Raw genomic sequence first — 18,654 nt, 5'->3', positions numbered from 1 at the left:
CTTGAGTGCAGGCCCAGGGTAGAGCTTATTTCCAGAACCCCAAGACCATGACCTCAACCAAAATCAAGAGTCAGTTGCTTAATCAGCTGAGCCACCCCAGCTCCCATTTTAAAAAATTGCCCCTTTTTTGGCCTGTCTTTATCAGATTAAGGAGTCTCAGATTAAGGAGTCAGAAATACATGTTTTATTGAATAGGATTAGTGATTTAGTAAGACTTGTTTAATGTATGTTTAGCAATTTAAAAAGGTATAGAAGACTTGTCGAGACAAACATAAGTTCCATGCAGATTTTACTGGCCCTTCTTAATTTTCCCCTGGTTTAGGCAAGTGAGAAAGTCAACTTTGAATCCTAATGCAAAGGAGTTCAACCCTCGTTCCTTTTCTCAGGTAAGTTTGTTTCTCTCTTTGAAGTAATCATAGTCTCTCAAAAAATAAATTTATTATTGGTAGTAGTATTTTCTCCATACCTGTTTCTAAATTCACTTACAGGATGCTGAAACAACTTGTGGTTTAAGTTCTTTTTTCTTACATGGTCAATTCATGAATAGTTTTGAGTCATTGAAAAGATTCCTGTTTTATTTTGTCAATTAGATGTGATCTGGGGTAAATCTTTGCATCTTTTTTGACTGCCTGGCTAGCTAGAACCTCCGGTTTTAGATAATTTTTTTTCTACTGGATTTGTTAGAAGATATTTGTTTATTTTTTAATAACACTCTCCAATTCCTTAAAAATCACAACTATTTTTAAAGTATTTTTTTTAAGATTTTTATTTATTTATTCATGAGAGACAGAGAGAGAGAGAGAGAGGCAGAGACAAAGGCAGAGGGAGAAGCAGGCTCCATGCATGAATCCTGATGTGGGACTCGAACCCGGGACACCAGGAGCACACCCTGAGCCAAAGGCAAATGCTCAACTGCTGAGCCACCCAGGCATCCCTATTTTTAAAGTATTATTGATAAGTTGGCAATATAATGTAATACATTAATTGGCAAGTTTAACTTTCTGTTTTTCCTTTTATTTGAAACATGAAAATTTATTTTCTAAAAGTTTTTTTGTTTTTGTTTTTCACTAAAAGGGAGTAATTAGAAACAAATAGAACTTAGAAAAATGGGGAAGATCAGTTTACAGATGGCAATAATAGCTTTTCACCTTAAGATAGTAGATTTTTATTTTTGTAGCCAAAGCCTTCTACCACCCCAACTTCACCTCGTCCTCAAGCACAACCTAGCCCATCTATGGTGGGCCATCAGCAGCCAGCTCCAGTTTATACTCAGCCTGTTTGTTTTGCACCAAATATGATGTATCCAGTCCCAGTGAGCCCAGGCGTGCAAGTAAGTCCTAGAATTTGATGTTCATTTACTCTCCTTCGTTATTTGTATTTGTCACCAAGCACTCTATCGGTAGTGACTTGAGGCAGTAATGGCAAAACAAAAATATTTAAAAGAAGAAGGCATGCAATAGCATGGTATGTTGTTAGTATAAAAACTTAAATCTGAGAATATTTTCTGGTGAGAAAGAAAGATGGTTTAGATTTACTGCAGTTTGGGGTTTGTCCTTTTAGATGTGGGTGTGATTTTATTTTCTAATGACTCCTAGAGAATCAGGAAACCTCAGAGCTAGCTCTCTAGTAATGTACAACTAAGAGAAAATAGTAAAGTACATTCTTATTATCTGAAAAGCCTAATCTTCATTTTTTTTTTTAATTCTCTCAAGCCTTTATACCCTATACCTATGACGCCCATGCCAGTGAATCAAGCCAAGACATATAGAGCAGGTAAAGGTGAGAATAATCCTGCCTGTGTTTGCTTGTAGTCTGCATGCTGCATAAATTAAGTAACTAATTTATAATGAATAAGTATTTATAGTTCGCCTTTGACTTTTGATGAGCCTGTGCATTGACTTGTGATACCCAGCATTACATAAGGTATTCGGATGCGCCTTTTTTTTTTTTTTTTTTAAAGATTTATTCATTTATTTGAGAGAAAAAGAGAAGGGAGGGGCAGAAGGAAAGAGAAACTCAAGCAGATTCTGTATTGAGGGCAGAGCCCAACACAGGACTCCCATCTTACAACCCTAAGATCCTGACCTGAGCCAAAACCAAGAGTTGGACACTCAACCGAGTATGCTACTCAGGTGCCCCTTAGATGTTTTTATAAGAAGAAAACCTGGGGAAAAGATACGCTCATCAGTTGTGATTGTTTAAGATCCTCTTCAAAAAGAATGATTGTTGAAGTTTTCATTGTTAAATTTGAAAAAAGTGTTTGCTAAATTAATTTACCAGGTTATTGATCTTTTTATTTTATACTAACATACAATCCCCCCATCTCAATCAAGAATTTCTTTTTGAGCTGAGGAGTAGCTCACTTCAGACACCATCAAAATCTTTATAGTAGAGAGATGTTTCTTCATCTTTAAAATGAAAATGTTGTGGGGTGTCCAGTCAGTTAAGTTCCCGACTCTGGGTGGGTCCATGATCTCAGGGTCATGAGATCAATCCCTGCATCAGGCTTCATGCAGAGTCTGCTTAGGATTCTCTTTCTGTCTCCCGTTGCCCCTCCCTACCCTCAAATTAATAAATCAGCCTTTAAATAAAGTGAGAATGTTGTGTGATTTAGTATTCTAGATTTGTGTGATTAAACAGCCTTCATGGAAAAAAAACACATACTGATCTTAAAGGGAAATCTTTTAATGTGGGCAAATGCCAAAGGGTGTCCTTTTTCACTGTCTAGGTAGAGAGCTGTTAATTGCTATCATTTTATTGAGAAACTATAGAAAGTAGAATGATTTATATTAAAAAGATACTTCTAAATAAATAAATAAAAAGATACTTCTCAGTGCCCAATAATACCTAAAACTTTCACTTCTTAAATCATTAAACTTTCCTCAATATTTGTCATTTTGTGGATGTTAATAATTAAAATTCTTAATTTTTTTTTAAACAAGTATGGTATTCTCTTGCCTTTGAATATGGAGCCTGCTGAAAGAGCCGTAGCTTCAATAATTTAAATTTATGGGGGGATCCCTGGGTGGCTCAGCGGTTTGGCGCCTGCCTTTGGCCCAGGGCTTGATCCTGGAGTCCCAGGATCGAGTCCCACGTCGGGCTCCCTGCATGGAGCCTGCTTCTCCCTCTGCCTGTGTTTCTGCCTCTTTCTCTCTCTCTCTTTCTGTCTCTCATGAATAAATAATCTTTAAAAATTTTTTAAATTTTATCTAACTTTAGGATTAATCATCTTCTTTGGGCCTAAAAAAGTTCAGGTGGAAAAAAGTTTTTTTTAGTGCCATTTTGAATGAGGTTAATTATTAAGGTGTTTCTATATTACTACCTGGTTTGATACTTTAATGAATGGTTAAAACAGTGCAATGTTATGCTATGTTAAAAAAAAAGATAACTGCAGTGAAAGCAAACACATGACTCTTATGTGAGAGGCACTTTAACTTCAGGCAGCACTGTCATTTCCATAGACAGAAGTTACACTCTCTGAGGAACCCTTAATCTAATGTTATAGAGCCATTTCCTGGAAGGTAGAGCAGGCACATTGCAGAGAACAGCAGCTCTAAACATGTGCTGTGCTAAGAAGGTGCAAAATGATGAGATAATTGCTTTGTCCATAATTCAGATTTGGTGATTATCAAGATTTTGTCATATTTACTTGAGGAGTGCTTTGTTCCTTTGCTGAAGTATTTAAAGTAAATCCCAGACATCATGCCATTTTATTTCTGCATACTTAGTGTGTATCTCTTTGAGTATGGACATTTTTCTTAGATAGCCAGAGGTCTATTATCACACTTTATAAAATAGTAATCCCTTTTTATCTAATAATCACCATAAGCATATAACCTTGATTGAGTCACGAATATATTTTTATAGGGGCACCTAGGTGGCTTATTCATTTGGATGTCCCTGCCTTCGCCCAGCTCATGATCTGGGGTCCTAAGATCAAATCCAATGTCTGGCTTGCTGCTTGGGGGGAATAGGGGTTCTTGCTTCTTCCTCTCCCTCTGCTCTTCCCTCGCTTGTTGTGCTCTCTCGTACTTTAAAATAAATAAATAAAATCTGTTTTTTGAAAAAAGAATATATTTTTTACAGTTGGTTTTTTTGGAATATATATCAAAGTAATAAGATCAGTACATTATTACATTTAATTATATATCTATAATTCCCCTGCTGCTTTTTCCTCTGTTATTTATTACTTTGTGGCAGAAACCAGTTAGGTAGGAATGTCCCATATTCTAGATTGTTTCTTTACTTCTTGTGATATCATTGATTACATTCAGGTTTAATTTGGGAGGAGGGAGAAATGTAAGAATAAAATAATACATGATTGTGAGTGCTTTATATTGGATCATTCAGGAGGTGTACGATATCTGGTCCTACTTTGAGTATTGGTAAAATTAAGAGCTCAGGTGGTGATAGCTCAATTTCCCCCCAACCCCCCTCCACCCCCGATGTAAAGTTTTCTGTCACTCTTCCATATAATTTGTTAGGGCTCTGGTTCTCAAATTTTAGTGTGTATCAAAATCACTTGGCCATTTTGTTAAAAAACACAGATTGCCCCGTCTAGCCTGAGAGTTTCCAATTCAGTAGGTTTTAGGTATATATGCAATTTATAAAACCAGTTCCTTAGTAAAGCTGATGGTCTGCGATCATACTTTGAAAATCATTGCAATTAGGAGTTCAAAAACTGTGATTTCTGAATTCCTGGCATTTTTCTGTTTATTAGCTAGAATAATCCTATAAGGGACTGTTCTTTTCAACTAGGGCCATATATATAGTTATCTTGAAATAACTGGTACAGGAAAGTTAGGATAAATGCTTAAATTTAAGTGCTTAAAATTGCCTTAAGTATCAGTTTTCAGTGAAGAGTTGATGTCTTTGACACTTTTCAGTAGTGTTCTAATGAATTTGTTTTGAAGGATGTGATTCTCATCCCCTTCTTTTTTAAGTATTATGAATGTATGGATTTTCATATGCGATTATATATTCATTGTGTTTTAGTCAGTTACTCTCTTTGCTGCTCCTATTGTCCCATCTTTTATCACTCCCAGTCATTTCAAGTTGGTTGAAAGGACTGTGTCCTTTTACTACTCGCTTGTTTTCTTTTCTTTTTTTTTAAGATTTTATTCATTTATTAGAGCACACAGGAGGGGCAGAAGAGAGGAAGAAGCAGACTCCTCACTGAGCTGGGAGCCTGACATGGGGTTCAATCCCAGGACCCTGGGGTCATGACCCGAGCCGAAATCAGACGCTTAACAAACTGAACCACCCAGGCACCCCCTACTAATTTGTCTTTGATAGCTTCCTTAGTTTCTGTTGTAAATAAGATGTCTCAGGCTAATGTTTTTCTAAACTCAGACCTAAATCCACATTACTTCAAGGAACCCTGATTCTTTTGGGGGGAAATAGTATTTACAAACCATTTTCAGGTCATTAAATATACTGTTAAGTTACTGGATCTTGGCTTCTTCAGGGCACAAAATTAGGAAATTCATACTGATATATCCAATCAAGTTAACATTACAAGATTTTTACAGTGACTTTTTGCTTGCATCTCTTTTTCTTTTCCATTGAAAACCTTGTAAAAATAGTAACTCGGATAAATAATACAGTTACTATTTATCCTTTAAAAAAATATTTTATTTATTTATTAGAGAGAGAGAAAAAGAGGTGCAGAGGGAGAGAATCTCAAGCCGACTTCCTGCTCAATGCAGAGCCCAACTAGGGGCTCAGTCTCACTACCCAGAGTTCATGACCTGAGCTGAAACCAGGAGTCTGATGCATAACTGACTAAGCTACCCAGACGTCCCTGTATTATCTTTTAACAAATTACCACAGAGCTTCGCTGCCTAAAACAACAAATACAAATTATTTCACAGTTTCTGGGGGTCAGAAATTCAGGAATGGCTTAACTGGGTGGTTCTGCCTCAGTCTCTTATGAAGTTGCAGCCAGGATGTTGGTTAGAACTGTAGTATCTGAAGGGTGGTTAAATGGGGCTGGAGGATCTGCCTCCAGATTCAGAGCTATTGACAAGATAGTGCTGGTCATAACATGGCATCTGGCTTCTCCATCTAAATGGAAGCTGCAATGTGTTTTACAATATAACCTTGGAAGCGATATAGCTTCTACAATGTGCTATAGATCACACAAAACAAACCTGGTATAGTGGGAGGGGACTATACAACCATGTAGATACCAGGAGACAGGATCATAGGGACCGAACTTAGAGGTGGGCTTATTTACATTTTGCTATAATGTATATAAAGTATTTTTTAAATGTTTGTCTAATTGTTATACTACAGAATAAAATTTAGTATTTATTTGCAGTACTAGTTTTCCTTAGTATCTGTTTCATTTAGAATTCTTTAAGTGCCAGTTTTCAGAGTGAGAAGTTTTTAATATCCTTGTTATTTCCAAAATACTGTCTTCTGTAGTTACTAGGTTAGGTTGGTGATTTGATATATAGGTAGACTAGTCTGATTGGATTTGTTTTCATTTGTTATGGGTAGCTTTTTTATTGTGTTAATTGTATTTTTAACTGCAAAATATTTATAAAATTTCAACGTGGAAATTACATAAAGGGGCCATTCAGAGAAGTCTTACTTCCAACCCAGTCTCTTCCACTTGTATGTTACCTCATCACTTCCATCCTAGTCAGTGGATCATCCCTTTTATCATCAGCAGATGATCATTTTAAATTATTTTCTGGGGGTACCTGGGTGGCTCACTGGTTGAGCATCTGTCTGCCTTTGACTCAGGTTGTGCTTCTAGGGTCCTGGGATTGAGTCCTGCATTAGGCTCTCTGCGGGGAACCTGTTTCTCCCTCTGCCTATGTCTCTGCCTCTCCCCTCTGTGTATCTTATGAATAAATAAATTATTTAAAAAATAATTTTCTGGGGCAGCTCAGCGGTTTAGTGCTGCTTTCAGCTCAGGGCCTGATCCTGGAGACCCGGGATCAAGTCCCACGTCGGGCTCCCTGCATGGAGCCTGCTTCTCCCTCTGCCTGTGTCTCTGCCTCCCTCCCTCTCTCCCTCTCTCTCTCTCTCTCTCTCTCTGTGTCTCTCATGAATAAATAAATAAAATCTTTAAAAAGTAATAATTTTCTGTTTATCCTTATAATGATTATTTTTGTGAATATTCATTTTTTTTTACAAATATACAATATATTTTAAAAATAGCATTTTTGAGATAAGAATTCACATGTCATAAAATTCATCCCACTGACGTGTACAGTTCAGTGGTTTTTAATGTATCAGAGTTGTCCAGTCATTACCATGATCCATTTTAAAATATTTTTGGGACACCTGGCTGACTCATTTGGTAGAGCATGCAACTCTTGATCTTTAGATTGTGAGTTTGAGCCCCATATTGGATATGAAGTTTACTTCTTTAAAAAAGGTTGGGGGGTTCAAACAACTGGGTGGTTCAGTGGTTGAGCATCTGCCTTCGGCTCGGGGCGTGATCCTGGAGTCCTGGGATCGAGTTCCGTATCGGGCTCCCCACAGGGAGCCTGCTTCTCCCTCTGCCTGTGTCTCTGCCTCTCTCTCTGTGTCTCTCATGAATGAATAAATAAAATCTTAAAACCCACAATATTTTTATCACTCTAATAAGAAATCCTATATATCTTTGTGGCACCTGGGTGGTTCATCTGGTTAAGTGTCAGACTTTTCATACTGGCTTAGGTCATGATCTCAGCATTGTGAGATTGAGCCTTGCATCAGCCTCTGTGCTGGGCTTGGAGCCTGCTTAAGATTTTCTCTCTCTGCTACTCCCTGCCTTTGTGTGCACACACTTGTGTGTATACTGTCTCTCAACAGAAAAGAAAAGGGAAAACGGAGCAGCCCGGGTGGCTCAGCGGTTTAGCGCCGCCTTCAGTCCAGGGCATGATCCTGGAGACCTGGGATCGAGTCCCACATCGGATTCCCTGCATGGAGCCTGCTTCTCCCTCTGCCTGTATCTCTGTCTCTCTGTGTCTCTCATGAATAAATAAATAAAATCTTTGGGGGGGACAAAAGGGAAAAGAAAAAGAAAAAAATCTTGCCCCTTCCCATGCATATACACTCTTTACACCTTAGGCATACTAATCTGCTTTCTTTCTCTATAGATTTACCTTTTCTGGCTATTTTATAAGTGAAATCATGCTGTATGTAGTCTTTGCAACTTGCTTCTTTCACATAGTATAATGTTTTCAAGATTCATCCATATTGGAGCATTTATTAGTATTTCTTTCATTTTTGTGGATGCATAATACTCCATTATATGGGCATACCACATTTATCCATTTATTAGTTGATGCCTCGTTGAGTTGTTCCCCCTTTATGATTGTTAATGAAACATGCTGTGAACATTTGTGTACGAGTTTTTGTGTGGACTTGCATTTTCATTTCTCTTGGAGTGAAATTACTATATCGAAATTGCCACACTGTTTTTCAAGTAGCTATACCATTTTATATTTCTACCAGTAGTGTACAGGGGTCCCAATTTCTCCACATTCTTGTCAGTACTTGCTATTGTCTTTTTGGTTATATCTGTCTCACTGTTTAATAAATTAGTATCTCATTATGGTTTTGATTTGTATTTCCCTAAAAACTGATGGTGTTGAGCATCTCTCTGTGTGCTTATCAACTATTTGCATGTCTTCAGAGAAATGCCTATTCAAATATGTGACCTAATTTATTTATGTAGTTTAAAGAGTGTACATAGCATGCATGCATGCAAGGTGGGGGAGGGGGAAAGAGAGAGGGTTAAAGGGGAAAGGGAGAGGGTTAAAGAGAGAATCTCAACCAGACGCCCCACCAAGCCCAGAACCTCAACATGGGACTCTATCTCACAGCCTGAGATCATAACAGAGTTGGAAACCTGACGTAAGACAGCCAGACACCCTTGACATATTTTTAACTTGATTATTTGTCTTTTAATAATTGAATTGTAGGAGTTCTTTATATATTCCATATATAAATCCTTCATCAGATATAGGATTTACAAATACTTTCTTCCATTTGCAAAGGTATCTTTTTACTTGCTTCACAGTGTCCTTTGCAGCACAGAGTTTTTAATATTGATGGAAGTTCAATTTATTTTTGTTTTTATTGTTTTTAATATTTTTCCCACTTGTGTAGTAAAGAAATTCATATGGCTTTCCTTTCAGAATGTGTATAGTTCCTTTTTCTTTAACATTATTTAATCTCTGATCCATTTGGAAATTATCTTGCACACATTGTGTGATGAATCTAGTTAATCTTATTCCAAATGGCATCCAGAAATTTTAAAATTAGTTATTTTCTATAATTTGCGTACAGTAAAATGTATTCCTTTTAAGTGTATGTTTTGGTAAGTTTTAACAAGTGTATTTACTCTTGTTATTGCCTCATTAACCAAGATGTAGATTGTGCTTTGTGCCTCTTCTTTGTCAAACTCTAGTCACCTACCCCTGGCTTCAGGTAACCATTGATCTGCTTTTTCTTATTATACATTAGATTTGACATTTGACTTTTCTAGAATTTTTTATAAAGGAATCATATAGTATATGTTTTTTTTGTGTGTGTCTGGTTTAAAGCAGCATAATAATTTGAGAATATTTAATGGTGTCACCTGTATCAGTTTCTTTTTTATTGCTCAGTAGCATTCCATCTTTATGATTAAACTATAATTAAGTTTACGTGTTACAGGTTTGATGAGTATTTTGGTTATTTCCAGTTTTTGACTATTAATGAATATATATGCTATAAGAGCATTTGTGTACACGTGTTTGTTTCATTTCTCTTGGGTAAACACCTAGAGTGGGAGTTTTTGAGTTGTATGGTAAGTGCAGTTTTAAATTAATAAGAAACTGACAAATTGTTTTCCAAAGTGATTGTATCAGTTTACATTCCAACTGATCAACTACGTTTGAGAGTTATAAATACTCTGCATCCTTGTCAACACTTAGTATTACTTGTCTTTTTAATTTTGGCCAGTCTGTTGGGTGTGTTGTTATGCCTTATATGTACATTACCCTGATGATTATTGATCATGGGCATTTATTCATGCATTAATTAGCCATCAGTTTTCTTTTGTAAAGTGTTTATTCAAATCTTTTCCCTTTGTTTACATTAGGTGTCTTTTTCTACTATTAATTGTAACAGTTATTTTAATCTATTTTGGATATAAGTCTTTTTATCTGAAGTAGGTATTATGAATATTTTTCTCCCAGTCTTTGGCTTGCTCTTAATCAGGTTTTTATTTGAAGAGCTGGTGGTGGTAAATTTGATGAAGTCCTATTTAATCAGATTCTTCTCTTGTCACTCATTTCTTTGCCTGCTTTAGATTGTGAATATTTTTTTTTTAGATTGTGAATATTTTTATATTTACTTCTTGAAATTTAGTATAAGGTTTATCTTTTATGATCTGAAATTAATTTTTGTGTAGGGCATGAGGTTAATGTTGAGGTTCATTTTTTCCCATATATGTATGCACACACACATACAGTTTTCTCAGGACCAGCCTCTGTTTTATCTATTAAATTATCTTGGCATCTTAACAGAATTCAGTTGACCATACATATGTGGTCTGTTCCTGCCTGAACTGTTTTGTTGTATTGATCTGTGTCTGTATCCTCATGCTAGTACTTTACTGAATGCTGTTATTTATAATAAATTTTATTTTACTGATTTTTTTTAAGATCTTATTTATTCAAGAGAGACACAGAGAGAGAGAGAGAGAGAGAGAGGCAGAGACACAGGCAGAGGGAGAAGTAGGCTCCATGTAGGGAGCCCGACGTGGGACTTGATCCCGGGTCTCCAGGAGGACACCCTGGGCTGAAGGCAGCGCTAAACCGCCAAGCCACCAGGGCTGCCCTATTTTACTTATTTTTGAAGATTTTATTTTTTTAAGTAATCTCTACACCCAACATGGGACTCAAACTCACAACCCCAAGATCAAGAGTTGCATGCTGCTCCAGCTGAGCCAGCCAGGTGCCCTTACATTATCAAATAAATTTTAGAATCAGCTTGGGATTATATATTGTATCTGAAGATCAGTTTGGGGGGGAATTGTAACCCCTTGAATAATATTGAATTTTTCAATTCAGAAACATAGTATATCTTAAATCTTCAGTTTCACCAGTGTTTCCTAGTTTTTTCATTGTATAAGTTTTGCATATATTTTCTTAAATTTATCAGTATTCATATTTTTATGCTGTTCTTTCAGTATTTTAAAATTGTTTAACACTGTTTACCAAGTGTACAGATACACTTGATTTTTTAAAAACTGACTTGTGTCTTACCACTTTCCTAAACATACTGTTTCTAGTAGCTTCTTTTAGACTAAGAGTTTTCTGTGTACATCATCATAATCCAATCACTATATCTTTTTCTTCATTGCGCTGGCGAAGTCTTCTAAGTGATGTGACCCTTACATTGCTCCTGTTCTTAGGGTGAAGCATTATCTTAGAGTGTTAGGTACAGGCATACTTCCTTGTATTATACTCTGCAGATACTGCCCCCCCCCCTTTTTTTTTTTACAAAGCACAAGTTTGTGGCAGTCCAGTTTCAAGCAAGTCTTTTGGCACCAGTTTTCCAACAGCATTTGCTCAGCATTTGTCTCTGTCACATTTAATTATTTCAAACTTTTATGTTACTATATATGTGTGTGTGTGTATACACACACACACATAGGTATATATGAAATCAGTGATTACAACTCACTGAAAGCTCAGATGATGGCTAGCCATCATCCAAAATCCACTTTTTATTTGATTGATGTATCTCTCTTAATGATGTCTCTCTTAAAGTTTTCCCTTTAGTTTTTTTTTTCCCCCTCTTTACATTTTACTTAAATCCAGCTTCTTTGTCCTGTGTTCTTTCCTACAATTTGAATTTCAGGGATTGCATCTCTGTGGTGTTGTTTAAAGTGACCCTCTGTTCTCTTTAATCCTTATAAACTGATAATAGGTATCTAGAGAGGCTTCATAAGATCAAGTTGTAGTTTTTTTAAACTTAATCTAATATGTTTTAGTGAAGTGTGTACTATCATTAGGAGTCACATAATATCATCTCTCTTTTTTATGATGGTAGGATAGCTTTATCCAGGATAATATTTCCTACTAGCTCTTCTCTGTTTTAGCAGCCACTGACCATCATTGTCTAGACCTAGATCCATCATTTCATTAAGGGTTACAAAATGGTGACATTCTCCTTCTGTCATCCTTTCTTCAATTATTAGGTGGGATATTTCTATAAAGAAAAACTTTACCTTGTCAAACTGGTTACTGTGAGGTATAGTTTGTGCAATTAAGATGCCATGATTTCAAGAAAGTTCTCAAAATAATGAGTTGATTTCCTACTAACCTCTAAAGGTTGACAGATGACAGGTTTTGTTGTTCTGTCAGTATGAACTCATGGTTTTTAACATTCAGTTTGCCGATTGGCATTTTTATTGGGATCACATTAAATTTATAAATTAAGGAAAAATTGCTATCTTCTTATTTGTCATCCTATGGGAGAATAATTAGGCTTTTCTGCTTCTTTAAAGCTATTACTGTATCCTTAGTGATTTTTTAAAAGTTTGTCTTAAAAGATTTTGTGTTTTTTCGGTTTTAAAAGATATTTTCTTTTCATGTTGTTACTGTAAACCAGGGTGTTTTCCACAGCATCATCTGAGTAGTAGCTTATGAAGTAAGTTTATGAAGCCTGTCTTTATGTTAATTTTGTATCCTGCTATATTATCAGTCAAGTAATAGGACTTCCTTCTCAAATGCAGTCATGGATTATATAAGGCCTATCTTTCCTGCATGATGCTAAGGCCTTTACACAAAACCACTTTGTCTTCTTGGTACAAATGCAATGTTTTTTGCAACCTGTGAGAAAAATTGTGTTGTGTTTAAGAATATGCCAAAGTTAAGAATTTAATTAACATAAAGAGAATTTCTTAGCCTTGGCACTGTTGACATTTTAGGACAGATATTTTTGGTTTATTTGTACCTAGACTTAACCCATTAGATACTAGCAGTATTTTCCCTTTTCTCAGTTGTGACAACCAAAATGTCTCCAGATATTGCCAAGTGTCCCATGAAAGACAAAATTGCTCTCAGTTGAAAACAACTGGACATAAGGAAATGGCTTAAACTATGGTCCATCTAAATTATAGTTTAATATTAAGGTAGATTCCATTTAAGGAAAAAAAAACACCATAAAACCCAAGTATATGTCTGTATAAATACATATGCATGTGTGCCAATATCTAGGAAATAATCTAGAATGCCACACACAGTGGTTGCTCTTAGTGAAAAAAATTGTATACAAATGGTGAGAGGGAGGGTTTTGTTTTGTATTGTTGAAATTTTTTTATGTTTTAAAATTGTATTCAAGCATATTCTGTGTGTATAACTAGGATTTTAATTTTAAAAATGATTGTACACTTGACTGGCTTTTTTAATTTTTTAAATATATGAGGGTTATAATCAAGTATCAGATAGTGAAAAGGTTAAGCTCAGTTAGTGAACTTAATTAGACAAAATTTCATTTGTTAAAAATGTTATAGGAGTTGGGGTGGCGTTTCTTTTATTTATTTATTTATTTATTTATTTATTTATTTATTTAGGGGGTGGCTTTTCTTTACTAAAAGGAATTGCTTTTTCAATATGTGGACTCAAGATCAAATTCAGAAAAACATTACTGTATACATGTTTCTTCCATTTTCAAGTTTGCTCTTCTAAATAGATAAAACACTGTATAAGCTACTAGCTTTCCTAAATTTCAGCAATAGTCATTAAATTTTTAGCAAGAATATTCAAATATTTAAAAATAAATTCTGTCTCTAAATTAATAATTACTTGTAAATCAGTTCTGATGACTTCATGAACATGCCAAGTTAATACATTCTTTGTGCCTCCTACCTTGTTGAAAGCAGTGATTTATGATTCCTTCCCTCAAGTGGCTCTTAACATCACACCACATATCCATGACAGACAACATCAGTGCTAGAATAGACATGTGAGGAGAGGGTACACAGAGCATGCAGCTATAACTCTTTTGGGGGAACTAGGAAAGATATTACAGAAGAGATGACAGCTGAACTGAATTTTTTTTTAAAGTAATCTATATACCCAATGTGTGGGGCTCAAATTCATACCCCAAGAATGAGAATTGTATCCTCTACTGACCTGGCTAGCCAGATGCCCAAGTTGAGCTGAATTCTTTTTTTTTTTTTTTTTTTATTTATTTATGATAGTCACACACAGAGAGAGAGAGAGAGGCAGAGACACAGGCAGAGGGAGAAGCAGGCTCCATGCACCGGGAGCCCGACGTGGGATTCGATCCCAGGTCTCCAGGATCGCGCCCTGGGCCAAAGGCAGGCGCTAAACCGCTGCGCCACCCAGGGATCCCCTGAATTCTTAATTAGAATTTTAACACAGGAAGTACCACGAGACAGAAATCTCTGTGGAATAATAAAAGACATGTAGGGACCCCTGGGTGGTTCACTTGCTTGGGCATCTGCCTTTGGCTAAGGTCATGATCTCAGGTCCTGAGATCAAGCCTAGGGTGGGGCTCCCTGCTTAGCAAGGAGTCTGCTTTTCCCTCTCCTCCTGCGCCTTCCCCTGCTCACTCACTCTGTCTCAAATAAATAAAATCTTTTAAAAATTAATAAAAGACATAGAGTAAATTTTTAAAAGAACTATTAAGAAACGTGATACATGATAGCACATGATGCTATTTTTTTGAGAAAGAGCAAGAAATTGTGTAAGAATTCAGGGCTGGGAAATTAAGATAGAGTTAAGCTTAGTGTTGAGTCTGTTTTGACTTTTTTTCTTGTACTGTTGTTTTTCTTTGAATAACTCTAATACCCTTCTGTAGCAAGTGACATAATTAGGTTAACTCTAATACCCTTCTGTAGCAAGTGACATAATTAGGTGTATGAAACAGATGATCTGGACAGTAATATGAAGGAAACTTTTCATAGTGCTGTAAGAGTCTATTTACAGGGATTTTATCAAATCTGGGGATCATTAGAGAGAGTCTCTTTGAGGAAGTTGCTTTTAGACTGACACCTGAAGGATGAGTCAGAGTTGTCCAAGCCGAGAGTTGAGAGTCAGTATTTGAGGCTGAGGAATAATAGCATATATGCTAGGAAAATAGTCCAGAGTGGTTGAAGGTGGTGGTGGGAGTGGTATAACATGGTATTGAAGGGGCCGGCAGGAGGGTCACATCACGTAGAGTTTTGTGGACCATGTTCATGTGTTTGACTCTGAAGAGATGGTATTTTCTAATATTAAGTCCTCTTTTCTGCAGTACCAAATATGCCCCAACAGCGGCAAGAGCAGCATCATCAGAGCGCCATGATGCACCCTGCCTCAGCAGCAGGCCCGCCGATTGTGGCCACCCCACCAGCTTATTCCACACAGTACGTTGCCTATAGTCCTCAGCAGTTTCCAAATCAGCCTCTTGTTCAGCATGTGCCACATTATCAGTCTCAGGTAAGGCCGATATGACCTAACTCTTTTATTTTTGTTCCATTTAAATATAACTTTTAATTTTAACTTTAAATATGGTAAAAGACTTTTCCTCTATATTTTGTGTTCTGTGTTGTGGTGAGGTAGATAGCAAAGGATTTGAGGGCCTTTTTAGTATAAGAAGATTGCTGATCAGTGTAAGTATTTAAAGGAAATAGCCAAAAACAGTTTTAGGATTTTCAGAGTTGTTTCTGTAAACCTGGGAAGCATGGAGTTAAGACATCTGACTAAAGATTTGTTTGACTCTATTCTATATTTTAATGTATTTTCTTTATTTTTTGTTTGAACACAGCATCCTCATGTCTATAGTCCTGTAATACAGGGTAATGCTAGAATGATGGCACCGCCAGCACATGCCCAGCCTGGTTTAGTGTCTTCTTCAGCAACTCAGTACGGGGCTCATGAGCAGACACATGCGATGTATGGTAGGAAGCATTTTGTTTGTCTCTTTCAGTGTGTGTGACTAGTAATTTATTTTAAAGCTCTAAAAAGAAACCTTAAGAATAACTTAGTCTTTTATACCATTGAGGTTCAAGAATCTAAAGAAAAGATGAACCCATTTCTCTAAGTTGGCAAATCATTTTGACTTCTGTTCCTGAAATTTTTGTCTTCAAATGTCTCTCCTTTAACTGAAATGGAATGATTTGTGTAACAGTGTAATTTGTGGAGAAAGGCATCTTCCTCTTCTTCCTCACCAGTATTACAACCTTTTGGTAGGACCTGCCTATAAGGCATGCAAGAAAGTTTTGCCTTAGTGAAAGCACTCTCTAGCAAGAAAACATTCTGCTTCACTCCTTCCTCTGGCAATCATTGGCATTTATTTTTATTGCTGTTTGTTAAAATGAATGCTACTTTGTTTCTGCTTCATGCTGTATTTTAAGTGGTAGAAATTGCTTTAGACGGGAGTCACACTAATATAATCATAATAAACAGTGGTAAAATGAAAATGAGAACTATCCTATATAAAATAATTAAATAATACATAAAATAAAAATAGGCAAAAATCTCCATCTTAGTTTTGTGGCTGGAGAACTTTGTGCAGGTCAACTTAGCAGCTATCTAAAGTACTAAAATAATCCGGTTTTCAATGTTGAGAATTTAAAATAAGATTTCCACTTTTATCTTACAGTATGGAATCAGTGAGTTGACCTATATTATAGTTTTCAAAAAACAGCTTTAATTAGTGCTAGTTTTGCTAAAATGTAAGTTTTGTTTTGAACTTTCTGAGCATTCCTGTACTGTCATTTAGGTTTTCCCATTGAGATTTCAATTTTTTTTGGAGTGGGAGAAGAGAAATTTAATAAGATTATTCATACAAATGAAAAGTATGCCACTATGACAAAGAAATTATAATTACATGTAATAACGTGGACATTGCATTTTTTAAAATATTTTAAAACTTTTTTTAATGACTGCAGTTTATGACATTTTGTAGGTTCACAGGAATAGGATCTAGGCAGCAGCAGTAAACCTTGTCACCCATAACCCACTGTTTGTGCTTTCTTCCTGGAGGCATGCTCCTACTGCACACGTTTGCAATGATAGGAATGTTAGAAAATTAAAGGCATTGCTTTTATAAAAAAAAACTAAATCTTTATTTTCCACATTATCACTTAAAACTTTCTATTGTGAATTATGCCCTTTAAATTAAAATAATGTAATTGCCATATTTGGGGAAATTTTCTTATAAGAAACCCATTCATATTCATAATGTAATTGAAATATAATACCAACGGACTGATTTGGCTTATGAGTTTGGTTATGGTTACCTGTCACTGGCTTGTCTTAACCAGGACTAAGATTTTATTTATTTATTCATGAGAGACACAGAGAGAGAGGCAGAGACACAGGCAGAGGGAGAAGCAGGCTCCATGCAGGGAGCCTTATGTGGGACTCTGCCCTGGGACTCCAGGATCACGCCCTGGGCTGAAGGCAGGCGCTAAACCTCTGAGCCACCCAGGGATCCCCAGATCTAAAACTTTTTCGGCTAAAATTTCCATTAACTTTTTGGAAAATAGTTATTTGTGTGCCCATGCTTATGAGACATTGTAGTAATATAATACTGTGATGTTGAGAAGAATCTTTCTCCTCAGTGTGTTCATTTACTTCCAGCATCTGGTTTTGTCTTTTGGTTGGATGTCCATTGGTTTGAAATAGCCTGTATAGTAAATACTGTATTTGAGTCATTAATGGTTTTATAACTCCTCTCCCAAAAACATTTCCATTTGAAAAGTAGTTGGCCTTGGACTCTGAAGTCCGTTCAAATGTGGGTAAATCAGAAGTATTGCAAACGAAACATTAGATCTAATATCCAGTGAAATCGGGAATGAACTAATCATTAAGACTAGTTCTTTAATGCCAGTAGAAAGTTGCTAAGCCAATCTGAACTACTCTCCTGCAATTTACATAGATTGTATTTAATTGACCTCAGTTGATGAGGGCTGGGGTGAGGCTATGGACTTGATATGATTGTTGCTGGTTACTCAAGGTTTTCGTTTGGAATATTCATACTCTAAAAAGAACACTAGGAAATGAAGTATTTTATTCTTTCCCATCATAAGTTATAATTTAGTAAAGCAAGTTCATTAATTCTTCAGTAATTTATTTCAGTTATTTTAGGTCTTCCAAGTCGTAATTATGCCAGATATACAGACATTTTTAAAAGTACATTATTATTTTAAGCTAAGACAAATCTGTTGCATAGAAATGCTAATTTTACACTCATTTCCCTTGAACAGTTTATATTTCATAAAGGAACCAAGTATTTTGAGTATGAATTATGTCTATTTTTAAGCTTCATTCTATCTAAATATTTTCAACTTTTTTTTCAACTTTTTATGCAAACAAAAGAATATGCACCTAGATGTTGGCGACAGTTACATGTGACCTTTTTGTCATTTATTCATTTTTATGGCCATAGCAAAAGTCTTTTAAAGAATAGAAAGGGCACTAATGAATACAAAATGGAAGACTGTAAGTGGTGTATTTAATATAAATATATATTTATATTTAATATAAATATAAATATAAATATAAATGCTGACGGATTACCAAATGGCTAAATTATTAGGGAATATTAAACATTCTAAGTAGTTGTTGACCTTATTCTCTTTTCTAGCTATCTTAGAAAGGACTTTTGATCACAAACTTCATCTCTTTGACCTTAATCTAA

The 18,654-nt window shown here is 35.8% G+C and overlaps 1 protein-coding gene across 12 annotated transcripts in view; it reads left to right on the top strand.

Annotated features, from left to right (window-relative positions):
• Nucleotides 1-18,654, top strand: part of ATXN2 (ataxin 2) — a 115,152-nt gene that overhangs the window by 85,366 nt on the left and 11,132 nt on the right. For 8 of the 12 annotated variants that reach the window (XM_072802530.1, XM_072802519.1, XM_072802529.1 and 5 more), the window contains 5 exons: nucleotides 323-386; nucleotides 1,178-1,330; nucleotides 1,713-1,779; nucleotides 15,262-15,446; nucleotides 15,775-15,907. In XM_072802530.1, the coding sequence (XP_072658631.1) occupies nucleotides 323-386; nucleotides 1,178-1,330; nucleotides 1,713-1,779; nucleotides 15,262-15,446; nucleotides 15,775-15,907 (602 nt within the window). The remainder of the gene's footprint in view (nucleotides 1-322; nucleotides 387-1,177; nucleotides 1,331-1,712; nucleotides 1,780-15,261; nucleotides 15,447-15,774; nucleotides 15,908-18,654) is intronic. The other 4 variants (XM_072802520.1, XM_072802525.1, XM_072802527.1 and 1 more) reach the window with 1 other exon arrangement.

This window comes from Canis lupus, chromosome 27 (genome assembly GCF_048164855.1).
Source record: "Canis lupus baileyi chromosome 27, mCanLup2.hap1, whole genome shotgun sequence".
NCBI lineage: Eukaryota > Metazoa > Chordata > Mammalia > Carnivora > Canidae > Canis > Canis lupus.
The sequence above is the reverse complement of the archived record's forward strand: the minus strand, read 5'-3'. Positions and strand labels throughout refer to the sequence as shown.